Source organism: Procambarus clarkii, chromosome 33, assembly GCF_040958095.1.
Source record: "Procambarus clarkii isolate CNS0578487 chromosome 33, FALCON_Pclarkii_2.0, whole genome shotgun sequence".
NCBI lineage: Eukaryota > Metazoa > Arthropoda > Malacostraca > Decapoda > Cambaridae > Procambarus > Procambarus clarkii.
In genome coordinates, this window is record NC_091182.1 from 24318948 (window position 1) to 24331255 (window position 12308).

The 12308-nt window shown below is 40.2% G+C and overlaps 1 protein-coding gene across 4 annotated transcripts in view; it reads right to left on the minus strand.

Moving 5' to 3' along the window:
- LOC123765285 (PDZ domain containing 8) overlaps positions 1 to 12308 on the minus strand; it is a 187655-nt gene that overhangs the window by 156446 nt on the left and 18901 nt on the right. For all 4 annotated transcript variants that reach the window (XM_069335479.1, XM_045753829.2, XM_045753828.2 and 1 more), the window contains exons 4-7: positions 12080 to 12272; positions 11709 to 11794; positions 8828 to 9052; positions 6915 to 7085 (exon numbers count right to left, since the gene is read on the minus strand). In XM_069335479.1, coding sequence (XP_069191580.1) covers positions 6915 to 7085; positions 8828 to 9052; positions 11709 to 11794; positions 12080 to 12272 — 675 coding nt within the window. The remainder of the gene's footprint in view (positions 1 to 6914; positions 7086 to 8827; positions 9053 to 11708; positions 11795 to 12079; positions 12273 to 12308) is intronic.

Consider the following 12308-nt stretch of genomic DNA (forward strand, 5'->3'; position numbering starts at 1 on the left):
AAGGTGCAAAGACATGCTACTAAGTGGCTCCCAGAACTGAAGGGCAAGAGCTACGAGGAGAGGTTAGAAGCATTAAATATGCCAAAACTAGAAGACAGAAGAAAAAGAGGTGATATGATCACTACATACAAAATAGTTACAGGAATTGATAAAATCGACAGGGAAGACTTCCTGAGACCTGGAATTTCAAGAACAAGAGGTCATAGATTTAAACTAGCTAAACACAGATGCCGAAGAAATATAAGAAAATTCACCTTCGCAAATAGAGTGGTAGACGGTTGGAACAAGTTAAGTGAGAAGGTGGTGGAGGCCAAGACCGTCAGTAGTTTCAAAGCGTTATATGACAAAGAGTGCTGGGAAGACGGGACACCACGAGCGTAGCTCTCATCCTGTAACTACACTTAGGTAATTACACTTAGGTAAAAATTACATGGAGAGCTAAACTGTTGGAAGTGGCAAAAAGAAACCTTTTAACACTATCGCTCACCGGGCAGGCGCGCGGTAAACTTAGGGGTCATGCACCGAGCGTGCGGGCGAGCGTGAGGGTAAGAGCGCGGTGACACCTAAATGTGTATACTTGTTTCAGCTTTCTCACCTTAATTCTCGTGCTACGTCGCTCGTTTTGGTATCATTGTGTTCGCAATTAAATTCCCTACAGGTGTGTATAAATATAATGTCCAAAAGCCTGGTGTGATTCCCAACAGCAAAGCCTAAAGTCAGCAAAAGTTACCTGTGAGCGCACAAAATCAGTAACATGTGCATACTCGTTCCATTTTTCTCACCTTAATTCTCGTGCTACGTCGCTCGTTTTGGTATCATTGTGTTCGCAATTAAATTCCCTACAGATGTGTATGAATATAATGTACAAAAGCCTGGAGTGCCTCCCCGCAGAAAAGCCTAAAGTTACCCGTGAACGAGCACCAATTTGTTCACTGCAACCTAATGTGTATACTTGTTCAATTTGATAACATCAAATTTTGTGTTACGTCTTTCATTTTGGTATCAAATTGTTCGCAATAAAAAGGCGCATATTTTAAAACTAGTCCCATAATAATAGAGCAATAACTGGAATTTTAACAAATATTTTAATTCTGGACGCTCATCATCACAAAATTATTTATATCTTTCCAGTGTTCTGACATAAATTTTTGTGTTACATCTTTCATTTTGGTATCAAATTGTTCGTGACATAAAGGTGCGCATTTTAAAACTAGTCCCAAGATAATAGGACAATAAATAGAATTTTAACAAATATTTTAATATTTTGACCAAAAGCCTATTTATAATCTTTCAAGTGTTCGGACATCAAGTTTTATTATATATCTTTCATTTTGGTATAAAATTGTGTGCAATCTAAAGGCGCTTATTTTGATACTATCCCGAGGTCATTGGATAAAAAATGAATTTTATACAAATATTTTTTGTAGTGGACGCAAGTCCGGTCCAAAGTTAGGACTCGGGAGAAAAATAATGGACGCGAGTCCGGTCCAAAGTTACCGATAGTGTTAAGTCAGTATGTCAGGGGACCCACAAGAATGAGAGGCAATGATGAACCAGCGAGACTCGACCTAGTCTTCACACTGAATGACTCCGACATACGGGAAATCGATTTCGAAGCTCCAGTAGGACTGAGCGATCACAATGTACTGATGTTTAAGTATCTTGTCAAAGAAGGGATAATGAACCCAAGGAAGGGCCCAGAAAACAAAAGGATGGCATTCCAATGGGGAAACTATGAGGAGATAAGAAAATTCCTACCAGATATAACTTGGGAAACAGAGCTCAGAGGAAAGATGGCCAAAGGCATGATGGACTACATCACACAAAAGTGTAAGGAAGCAGCAGACAAGTCCATCCCAGTCCAAAAGGGAAAAAATTAAATGCAGACGAGAAACCCATGGGTTAATCAGAGATAAAAATCAAAGATTTAGGCAGCAACCTAAATTGCTGCACAGCCACATCAGGAGAAAAAGAACAGTGAAGGAACAGGTAATATAACTCAGGATAGGGGCAGACAAATATAACTCAGGATAGGGGCAGACAAATTCACTACAAATGACAAGAAAGTATGCAATGAACTCAATAAGAAATTCCACGAGGTCTTCACAGTAGAGCAAAGGGAAGTCCCAGAGATAGGAGAGGGAATATCTAACCAAACACTACTAGACGAGTTCGTGATTACCAGTGGGGAGGTGAGGAAACATCTGCTAGATTTGGAAGTGACAAAGGCTATAGGCCTGGATGGAATCTCACCTTGGATACTGAAGGAAGGAGCAGAAGCTCTATGCCAGCCACTTGCCATGGTGTATAACAAATCCCTGGTAACAAGTGAACTGCCAAAAATTTGGAAGATAGCTAATGTAGTCCCAATATTCAAAAAGGGTGATCGACAGGAGGCTCTAAACTAAAGGCCAGTGTCACTAACTTGCAAACCATGCAAGATGATGGGAGACAATTGTGCGAAAAAATCTAGTGGAACATCTGGAGCGGAAGAACTTTGTATCACATCAGCATGGGTTCAGGGATGCCAGATCATGTCTCTCATAACTGAATTCTATGACCAGGCAACAAAAATCAGGCAGGAAAAAGAGAGGGATGGGTAGACTGCATATTTTTGGACTGCCAGAAAGCCTTTGACACAGTACCTGTCGGGAGCCGGTACTCTGCCTGTAATGTAGTCTATGGGAGTCGGTCGGCCGAGCGGACAGCACGCTGGACTTGTGATCCTGTGGTCCCGGGTTCGATCCTGGGCGCCGGTGAGAAACAATGGGCAGAATTTCTTTCACCCTATGCCCCTGTTACCTAGCAGCAAAATAGGTACCTGGGTGTTGGTCAGCTGTCACGGGCTGCTTCCTGTGGGTGGAGGCCTGGTCTAGGACCGGGCCCCAGGGACACTAAAGCCCTGAAATCATCTCAAGATAACCTCAAGATAACCACATAAGAGACTAGTGCACAAACTGGAGATGCAGGCAGGAGTGAAAGGAAAGATACTCCACTGGATAATGGAGTACCTAAGCAACAGAAGACAGAGTCACTGTGAGAGGTGAGGTCTTGGAGGGGTGAGGAATCACCAGTAGAGTCCCACAGGGTTCAGTACAGTACTTGGACCTATATCGTTCCTCTCAATGTTTGCTGATGAAGCAAAAATTATGGAGGAGGATTAAGACAGAGGAAGATAGTATGAGGCTACAAGATGACCTAAACAAACTGAAGGAATGGTCAAACAAATAGCTACTAAAGTTCAACCCAAGTAAATGTAGTGATAGGTAATGAAAGTAGGGGGAGGAAATAGGAGGCCAGTCACTTGATACCAAATGGGATTTGAAGTCCTTCACGAAATGAACAGATTAAGATCTAGAAGTTGATATCACGCCAAACCTGTCTCCTGAAGCCCACATCAAATGAATAATATCGGTGGCATATGCGAGGCTGGCTAACATCAGAACTGCCTTCAGAAACCTGTGTAAGGAATTTTTCAGAACCGTGTATACCATGTATGTAAGGCCAATCCTGGAGTATGCGGCCCCAACATGGAGTCCGTACCTTGTCAAGCACAAGACGAAGCTGGATAAAGTTCAGAGGATATGACACTAGGCTAGTCCCAGAACTAAGAGGCATGGGTTACGAGGAAGGCTGAGGGAACTGCACCTCACGTCGCTGGAAGATAAGACCCAGGAAGACATGATCACCATATACAAAATTCTCAGAGGAATTGACAGGGTAGACAAAGATGGATTATTTACCACGGGAAGTACACACACAAGGGAACACAGGTGGAAACTGAGTACCCAAATGACCCACAGAGACATTAGAAAGAACTTTTTCAGTGTCAGAGTAGTTAGTAAATGGAATGCACTAGGAAGTGATGTGGTGGAAGCTGACTCCATACACAGTTTCAAATGTAGATATGATAGAGCTCGAGAAGCTCAGCAATCTGTACACCAGTAGATTGACGGTTGAGGCGCGGGACCAAAGAACCAAAGCTCAACCACCACAAGCACAACTAGGTGAGTACATACAGATAAGTAGATAGATACAGACAAAGATATCTCTATATATCTATCTATAGGTTATATAAATAAATAAATAAATTAAATAAATATATAAATAGTTTATTCAGGTAAAAGTACATACATACAAAATGAGTTACAAACAGAATGCTGAATTTCTAGATAGAGCTAGTATATATACTATGCTTTAGGCATATTAGTATATTTTGGTAGCAGTCTTTCTTGTAAACATATGTTGTTAAATATGACCGAAAAAGTAACATTAATAATTCTAACACGAATTTTCTCAATATTTCTTATGTTTCTTTTTACTGCCGATGGTAATTGAAAAATCAATTCTCCAAAATTCATTTTTATTTCTAGTCTGACGCGACACTTGAACGCATTTCATAATTAACTATTACATTTTCAAAGACTTTAGTTTACACATACAACTGTAACCTGTAAACACGCCATTTGCTTCCTATTTATACTCGCATTTGGGTGAGGTGATATGGTACAACAGTTTTGGATGAGGTGAACAAAATTGTGACAAATACAAGATAGAACACGAAACAATGAGTTTTTCATGAGTAGGTTGGCCAACCTACCAACCTTGGTTGGTAGTAGTAGTATTTTCCAATAGGCCAACCTACTCGTGAAAAACTCTCCAGACACAAAGCAGAACGCCTTAAAGGAGACCAACGTCGTCTATGCCTTCAAATGCCCACTTGGGGACTGTAAGCCCCAAAGAACTCAGTATATAGACAAGACAACAACGTCTCTTTCCAGGCAACTAACAATGCATAAGCAACAGGGCTCCATTAAGGAACATATAATCTCTTCCCACAACCAGACCATCACCAGAGAAGTCTTAACAAACAACACAGAAATCATCGATAGATACAGCGATAGCAGGCGGCTCGACATCTGGGAGGCACTACACATCAAAAAGTCAACACCAGCAATCAACAGCCAATTAATGCACAACTATATTCTACCCACTTCAAGTCTCCGTACCAATATAGAAGCATCAAGAGAAAGTCTGGGCCAATAGGCCCTTTGCAGTTACTTCCATTCTTATGCTCTCATATCCAATTAATACCCATAATTCATGGGTATTAATGTTTTCTGGTATGTCAAGAGGAGTACAGGCCGGATCACGATACACTCTCCTCTTGACATACCAGAAAACATTCTAAGGAAACTACTCCAAGCTTGTACTAAAGAGGCACCCTTCTTGAGCCCAGATGGGCACATGTATAAGCAAGTAGATGGGGTCGCCATGGGTTCTCCCCTAGGTGCCCTGTTTGTGAACTTCTACATGGGTACCATCGAACAGAAGGTCTTAGTCGACATGAACTTGAAACCGGCCATATACTGCATGTATGTTGACGACATTTTTACACAGGTACCTGATGTCAGACATCTGCAGGAGCTGAAGGAGGCATTTGAACAGATGCATTTGATGCGTTTCACTTACGAGATGGAGAAGGATGGGAAGCTGCCCTTTCTAGATGTAACAGTCATGAAAAGGAGCGGAGGTTTCCACACTGCAGTCTACACTAAGGAAACAAACATAGGAATGTGCCTCAATGCCTATAGTGACTGCCCAGACAGGTACAAGAGGAGTGTTGTTAACGCTTATGTCGACCATGCTCTCAGCCACAGCTCAGGATGGAAGCAAGTCGATGAAGAACTCTGTAGGGTAAGGCAGGTCCTAGTCAACAACGGCTTCTCCAATGGTTTCATTGAAGACATCGTAAGAAGGAAGGTGAAACGCCATGCAACCTCTGAAGAGACAACTAACACAACACCTGTACCCCCCTATTAGACTATTTTACAGGAACTTCTTTTCCACAGCTCATAAAACGGAGGAAAGGGTCCTGAAAGATATTGTTAATAGGAACGTTACCCCTACAGACAAAAATCAGAAGATACAATTGACGATTTACTATAAAACCAAAAAAACGGCCAACCTACTCATGAGAAACTCTCCAGACACAAAGTTGAACACTTTAAAAGAGACCAACGTCGTCTATGCCTTCAAATGCCCACTTGGGGACTGTAAGCCTCAAAGAACTCAGTATATAGGCAAGACAACATCTCTTTCCAGGAGATTAACGATGCATAAGCAACAGGGCTCCATCAAGGAACATATAATCTCTTCACACAACCAGACCATCACCAGAGAAGTCTTAACAAACAACACAGAAATCATCGATAGATACAGCGATAGCAGAAAGCTTGACATCTGCGAGGCACTACACATTAAGAAGTCAACACCAGCAATCAACAGCCTATTAATGCACAACTATATTCTACCCACTTTAAGACTCCACACCAATATAGAAGCATCAAGAAATATGGGCCAATAGGCCCTTTGCAGTTACTTCCACTCTTCCCTTTAATTTATCCAATTTATACCCAATGCACGGTGTTCTGTCTTGTGTTGAAAGTTTGCTTTGTCTTGTGTTGAAAGTTTTGTTCACCTCATCCAAAACTGTTGTAACATATCACCTCACCCAAATGAGAGTATATAAGATAAAAGCTGTTTAAATGATAGCATAGTAAAACTCTGTTTAGTGTTTGCTGGTTATAGTTGTGTGTGTGTAAACTAAAGTCTTTGAAAATGCAATAAGTTATTACGAAACGCGTTCAAGTGTCGCATCAGGCTAAAAATAAAAATGAATTTTGGAGAATTGATTTTTCAATTACCATCGACAGTGAAAAGAAACATAAGAAATATTGAGAAAATTTGTGTTAGAATTATTAATCTTACTTTTTCGGTCATATTTAATAGCATATGTTTACAAGAGACTGCTACCAAAATATACTAATATATACATATATATACATATATATACATATATATACATATACATACACACACACTCACACACATATATATACAGATAACCTTACTTGTGTGCCTTCATCTGAATTGCGCATTAAAATGCCAGCTGATGATCCTTGGGGGCGCTTGAGGGTTATGTCTTGGATTGCCCATAACCCAGATGGTTTCTCTACAGCACACACAATAGGAACTTCGCTCAGTATCACAGTACAGTACATCACTTCTCCAACTAAAGCAGCCTGGAAAATGATTACTTTCTTCAGTGACCAAATTTGAAAACACCAATCACTTCATAAAACTTTAACATATTTATTACCATCAACACTATCTTTGGAAATGTTATTTTCAAATTGTAATCCTTGCCTACTTTTTCATTTATCTAGCATTACCACCCATCCCTTTCCCACTTAATTTCACTTCCATGAGCATCTTTGCTGAAAAACCCTTCATTTGCTTGCCACATTCAGGGTTGCACCGTTTTGATGGCTCCAAATTCAGATTTAAATTTTCAATAAGCGGTGCCGTCTATCCTTGAAATGTTTCATAGCTTTGTTTTGTTCCATTTCTTGTTTCACATTTGTATTTTGTCCATTTGCCCTGAGTATGCTCTATACTCAGCTTACCAGCTTGCTTTCCCCGTGCCTAAGAGTTAAATTAACATCCCTGAGAATTTTGGATTTTCTCTCCCATAAATTGACTCCTTAAGCCCTTTCACTCCTGTATAGGTTGTGGGTTTGCTTTCTACTGTAAAACCTGTTAATGGGGAGTGACTAGTTAGTTGTGTGGCTATTGTGCTTAGCTCTGTCCCCTATGCTTTAATCAAGGGTGTGCTTGGAATGTGTAAACAATAGTTCTTATCTGTGGCTGCATACTTCACATCTCACCAAATGGTTAAGGTTTTGCATCTGTGTTTGTTCAAACAAGACTTACTTACCTGTGAGGACAATCCACATGAGCAGTATTCTCATTCCAGGGAATGATTTTGTCAGACCTGTATATATGAGTAGGCTGTTATCGACTTCTTGCCTGCCACAGTGCCTTACACTTGACATTACTGTGTGCAGTTTTTTCAGAGTAAGGTTCAGGGCTTTTGAATGCTGAGCCTGCTGTCTCCTGCTGCCTCTGTCACTCTACCTACAGGTTTCAAGAGTATTTTGACCCTCAGGTGAGTGCCTTTTGTTGGTGTTTCACCTCTGATTTAGCTGAACTAAAGTGGCTCTTGGAGTAACAGACCACCAAGCTCAGAAATAGGCACTGACCAATATAAAAATCTCCTTTTTGGGCAGATCCTTCAATTTCTCTCCCACCATTTTAGTCTCGGCTTCTATGAGAATGTTTGGAAGGCTTGGACTACAAAAACGGGCTGTTAGCTCATCCGATTCTTATGTGGTAGCTAATGATGCTATCCAGTGGTGGTCAGTGTAGCAGCTAAATAATAATTTGAGTTAGCAAAGTGATACTGTAACAATGTCCTGTGATTTAAATTTTTACTCAGAGGGAACTCTTGAGTGAGCTTCATAATTTTGTCTAATAGTGAGAGGTTACTCAGTGATGAAATGAATTATACTCTCTTATATCTGCCCTCTCCCAAAAGCAGTAGTAAAATTATTTGCAAAGTTTTTTATCATGGTGGAGAGGGAAATTGGCTTGGGCCTGTTGAGTGAATTGAATTCTGGGTGTATCATTTAGGGTCTGGCTCAGGAAGCAAATGAGGAACTTGCATAGAAAGGAGTATTTCATTTCACTTAACACAATTTTTTACTAAAAATTACTGAAAAGAGGGCCAAATAATTTAGTTTATGTTCTTATTTTTGGAATGCGTATGTGCTGACATGACTTGATCCCAACATAAACCCCACATACACACGACTTCATCATTACAGATCAGATCAGATCTTTATGAATCACTCTGATTTATAAAAATTGGAGTATTGTAAAGGAGAATTGAACTATAAACAAAAATAATGAGACAATGCAGTACCTGCAACCTTGTACACTTCACAATGCTGCCAGTCAGTCTTCCTGAAGGGACGGAACAACCTTCTTCGTTGATTGGATTAATCACCCTCTTGATGAGTGGAGGACCTCGCAACTTGAAATATGGAAGGGTATGCTTGCGTTTCAGGATTCCTCGTAGTTGAGAGATGATGATGGAGTTGAAACGTGGAATGTGTAGACCTAAGCTTGAGTACACCTCAAACTCAACCTACATGAGAAAACAAAAATGTTTGTGCTATTATTAAACTTCATGCATGACATGTATGTCATGCTAGACCTAAATAAGATTTGACAAAACCATTTTTAACCCTTAAATGGCGCATAGCTATATACCATTTGACACCCACAGGCGCATACCAAAAAAAAAAAAAAAAAAAATTATTTTTTCTTCCTAACCTGTTAATTTGTGTTCACTGATCACGGGAAAAATAATAAAAGAATCGTAAGTGGCATATATTGCCCACTATAGGGCGGGGAAGTGTGGCAAAAATCAGGCGCTGACTAAGCGTGCGTCCCAGGCGGTCTGTTGATCGCCAGCTGTCAGGCCAGAGTTTCCACAAAGAGATAATTACCTAATTATTTCAATGTCTCTGATTGATTTTTCGTAGTTTTTTTGCTGTAATATTATTCAATAGTGTGTAGTGTGATATATTTATATAATAAAATGAGTGAATCATCGCTGTACTCAAAAATATGTTGTGCATATTGTTGATTCAATTATGTTCATCAAACAGTGAACAAATACTTTGTCGGTTATTACACTATATACACAGGTTATATACAAGTATCTGCATGTTTTGTTCACCATGACAAACCACTAAGTTGGTATGCTGAGTGGCAGTGGCAGGCAGTGACTGGCTGCCACTCCCTCCCTCACCTCACCTCACCTGATTTGCCACCATTCTCCACCCACCATACTGTTTTTGCTTTTATATACAGACGCTATATATAAGTATTTACATGTTTTGTTCACCATAACTGTACATCTAAGCTTGTATGGTGAGTAAAGACAAGAGACGTAGCTACTCACACAGTCAGCTGGTGGCGGCCGCCCTCAAGGCCAGACGCACTAATATTTCTCCTACAACAATACTGTTTGTGGTGTTATTACGCTATATACACACATTATATATAAATATCTACCTGTTTTATTCACCACACTTGTACAAGTAAACTGGTATGGTGCCCAAAGACCATCGTGGTCATCAGTAAACAACATGATAAGTCCTGCAGACGACGCTCCACCCTCACCAAAATGGCGGCTCCCAACCTCCTACTCTCGCTGTTATCTCACACTATACACACGTTATATATAAGTATCTACATTTGTGTTCACCATAGCGAACCACTAAGCTGGTATGGTGAGTGCAGTCAATAAAAGGTGGCCACACACACTCAAAAGACAACGCCACCATCCTCCCTCCCACAGCATTACTCCTCCCTCCATGGCGCACAGCGCCAAATATCACCACAATCCTGCTATTATCAGAACCCTGGTCAGTTTTATCACAGTCAGGGGTCTTCTGTAATAATATCATCGCTACATAATAGCATGAACAAGTATATTATGGCATTTTTAGGCGATGCTGTGGTCACAAGCTGAACAGCAGTGCTGTGAGCTCATGCTGCGTGCGTCAGGCTTGGTAGCTGACTCAATACTGAGGCCCTAAGACCCAAGAGTTTGGCCCACGATTTTTTTTAAAAATGGCGTCTGTTTACAAGAGCCCTGATGAAGGTGTGGTGAACCCCGTGTATCCGCGGGCCGTTTAAATCTTGCATAGTACTCCAAAGCATCACATGATGCGATGCGCAATTTACTGCAAGTCGATCAAAGCATCATATGATGCGATGCGCAATTGAAGGGTTAAGGAACACAAGATCCTTTAATTTTAAGTTAAATTATGATCATACAGCTTTCTATATTCATCATAATCATCAATAACATACTCCCCCTCTTGAATTGGGATGGGCAAGCATCTGCCCAGAAATAAGATAAAATCAGAAGATTTAAAATATAGTATTGGAAACCATTGTCAAGCGTAAAAAGAGAAAAAGAGGAAAAAAAGAGAAGAAAGGAAAGAGGGAGTAAAAAGAGAACAGAAATATTTTGCAAACGATTTGTAAAGTTCTTTATCTCAGTTGGATGAGTCAGCTACAGCCTGATGTTTTAGCAGTGTTCTGGGAGGACTATGACTGTTGGTTTAGATTGCAACTGAAGGTGTGTTGCTTAGAAACAAATTGAGCTGGGCAGGGAAACCCAGATGCAACAAAAATGAATATGCCACATGTAGTACATTGGGGTGAGATTTCACAGTATCATTTCAAGGGAATCTCATAGACCCAACACTGCATAGTAGTTGGGTCTGGTTAACAAAAACAATCCAATCTGACTAGAGATTGTCGATACAATATCAAGATGACTACCAAGGGGCAATTGAGAGATTTCTGCAAATGTTGAAAAAGTAAGTGGCACAGCATTATTATGAAGCAGGACAACAATTGGGATAAAGCTGTATCACCAGCTCAATTTGTAATATGCTATGTAGTGATAATCCATTCTCACCACTTCAATTAATGCTTTTTCCCATTGTCATGGACAGGAATCCTGTCAGGCATATTAAGGCTCACATAGCTAAGGGCAACAATGCCAGTTAGTAAACCGATATAATGGTGTTGAAACACTGTCCAATTGACACACACATCCCCTGCACCACACCAATGGTAAGAGATACCTTGAAGGTCATGATGGAAGGATTAGCATGAAGGATTTCTTATATTTATCAACATGAATATAAGAAACAATAAGCTGTACTAAATATAAATATGGTATACACAAACAAATACATTGTGACAGATTATCTTACTTGAGGTTCTTCATAAAAAGAGAAGCTCCAATGGGTGAAGGGATGCCGGGAAAACTGCAGGCGACCATTACCAGAAAGATGAACAACTGTAGACAATGATGATCAAATCAAATACCATAGCATGAACACGGTTGATTTATTAAAAAATTCTTCTTCTTAACATAATTAATACACACTAGAATGACTACCATTAGTCGAGTATTAAACATTTTGTTTCAATGTATGATACTTTATGTAAATTCAAAATCCCAGATTTTTTGTTGCCCGTATATCCCAGGAAATGGCTTTCCTTAAAACAGCTCTTTATAACAATATTTAACTCCATCCCAGACAAACAAGCACAACGTGCTGAATAATACGTAGAAACAAACCTTTAATTTTAACCATGGCAGGCTTGGAGAACCGTGAGGATGCATCAACAGCCAACTGGATTCCACCATTGTACTCCACTTCTACCATGATGTCGATTTGTTCAAGAGTCGAGACATCGGGTTTGAGATTCACACGTTTAGCTGTCACTGCTCGAATGACTGGGAAGTTTGTTCCTAGATTCAAGTCTCGGATCTGAAATCAGCATTCACATAGATCCTTATTTGACAA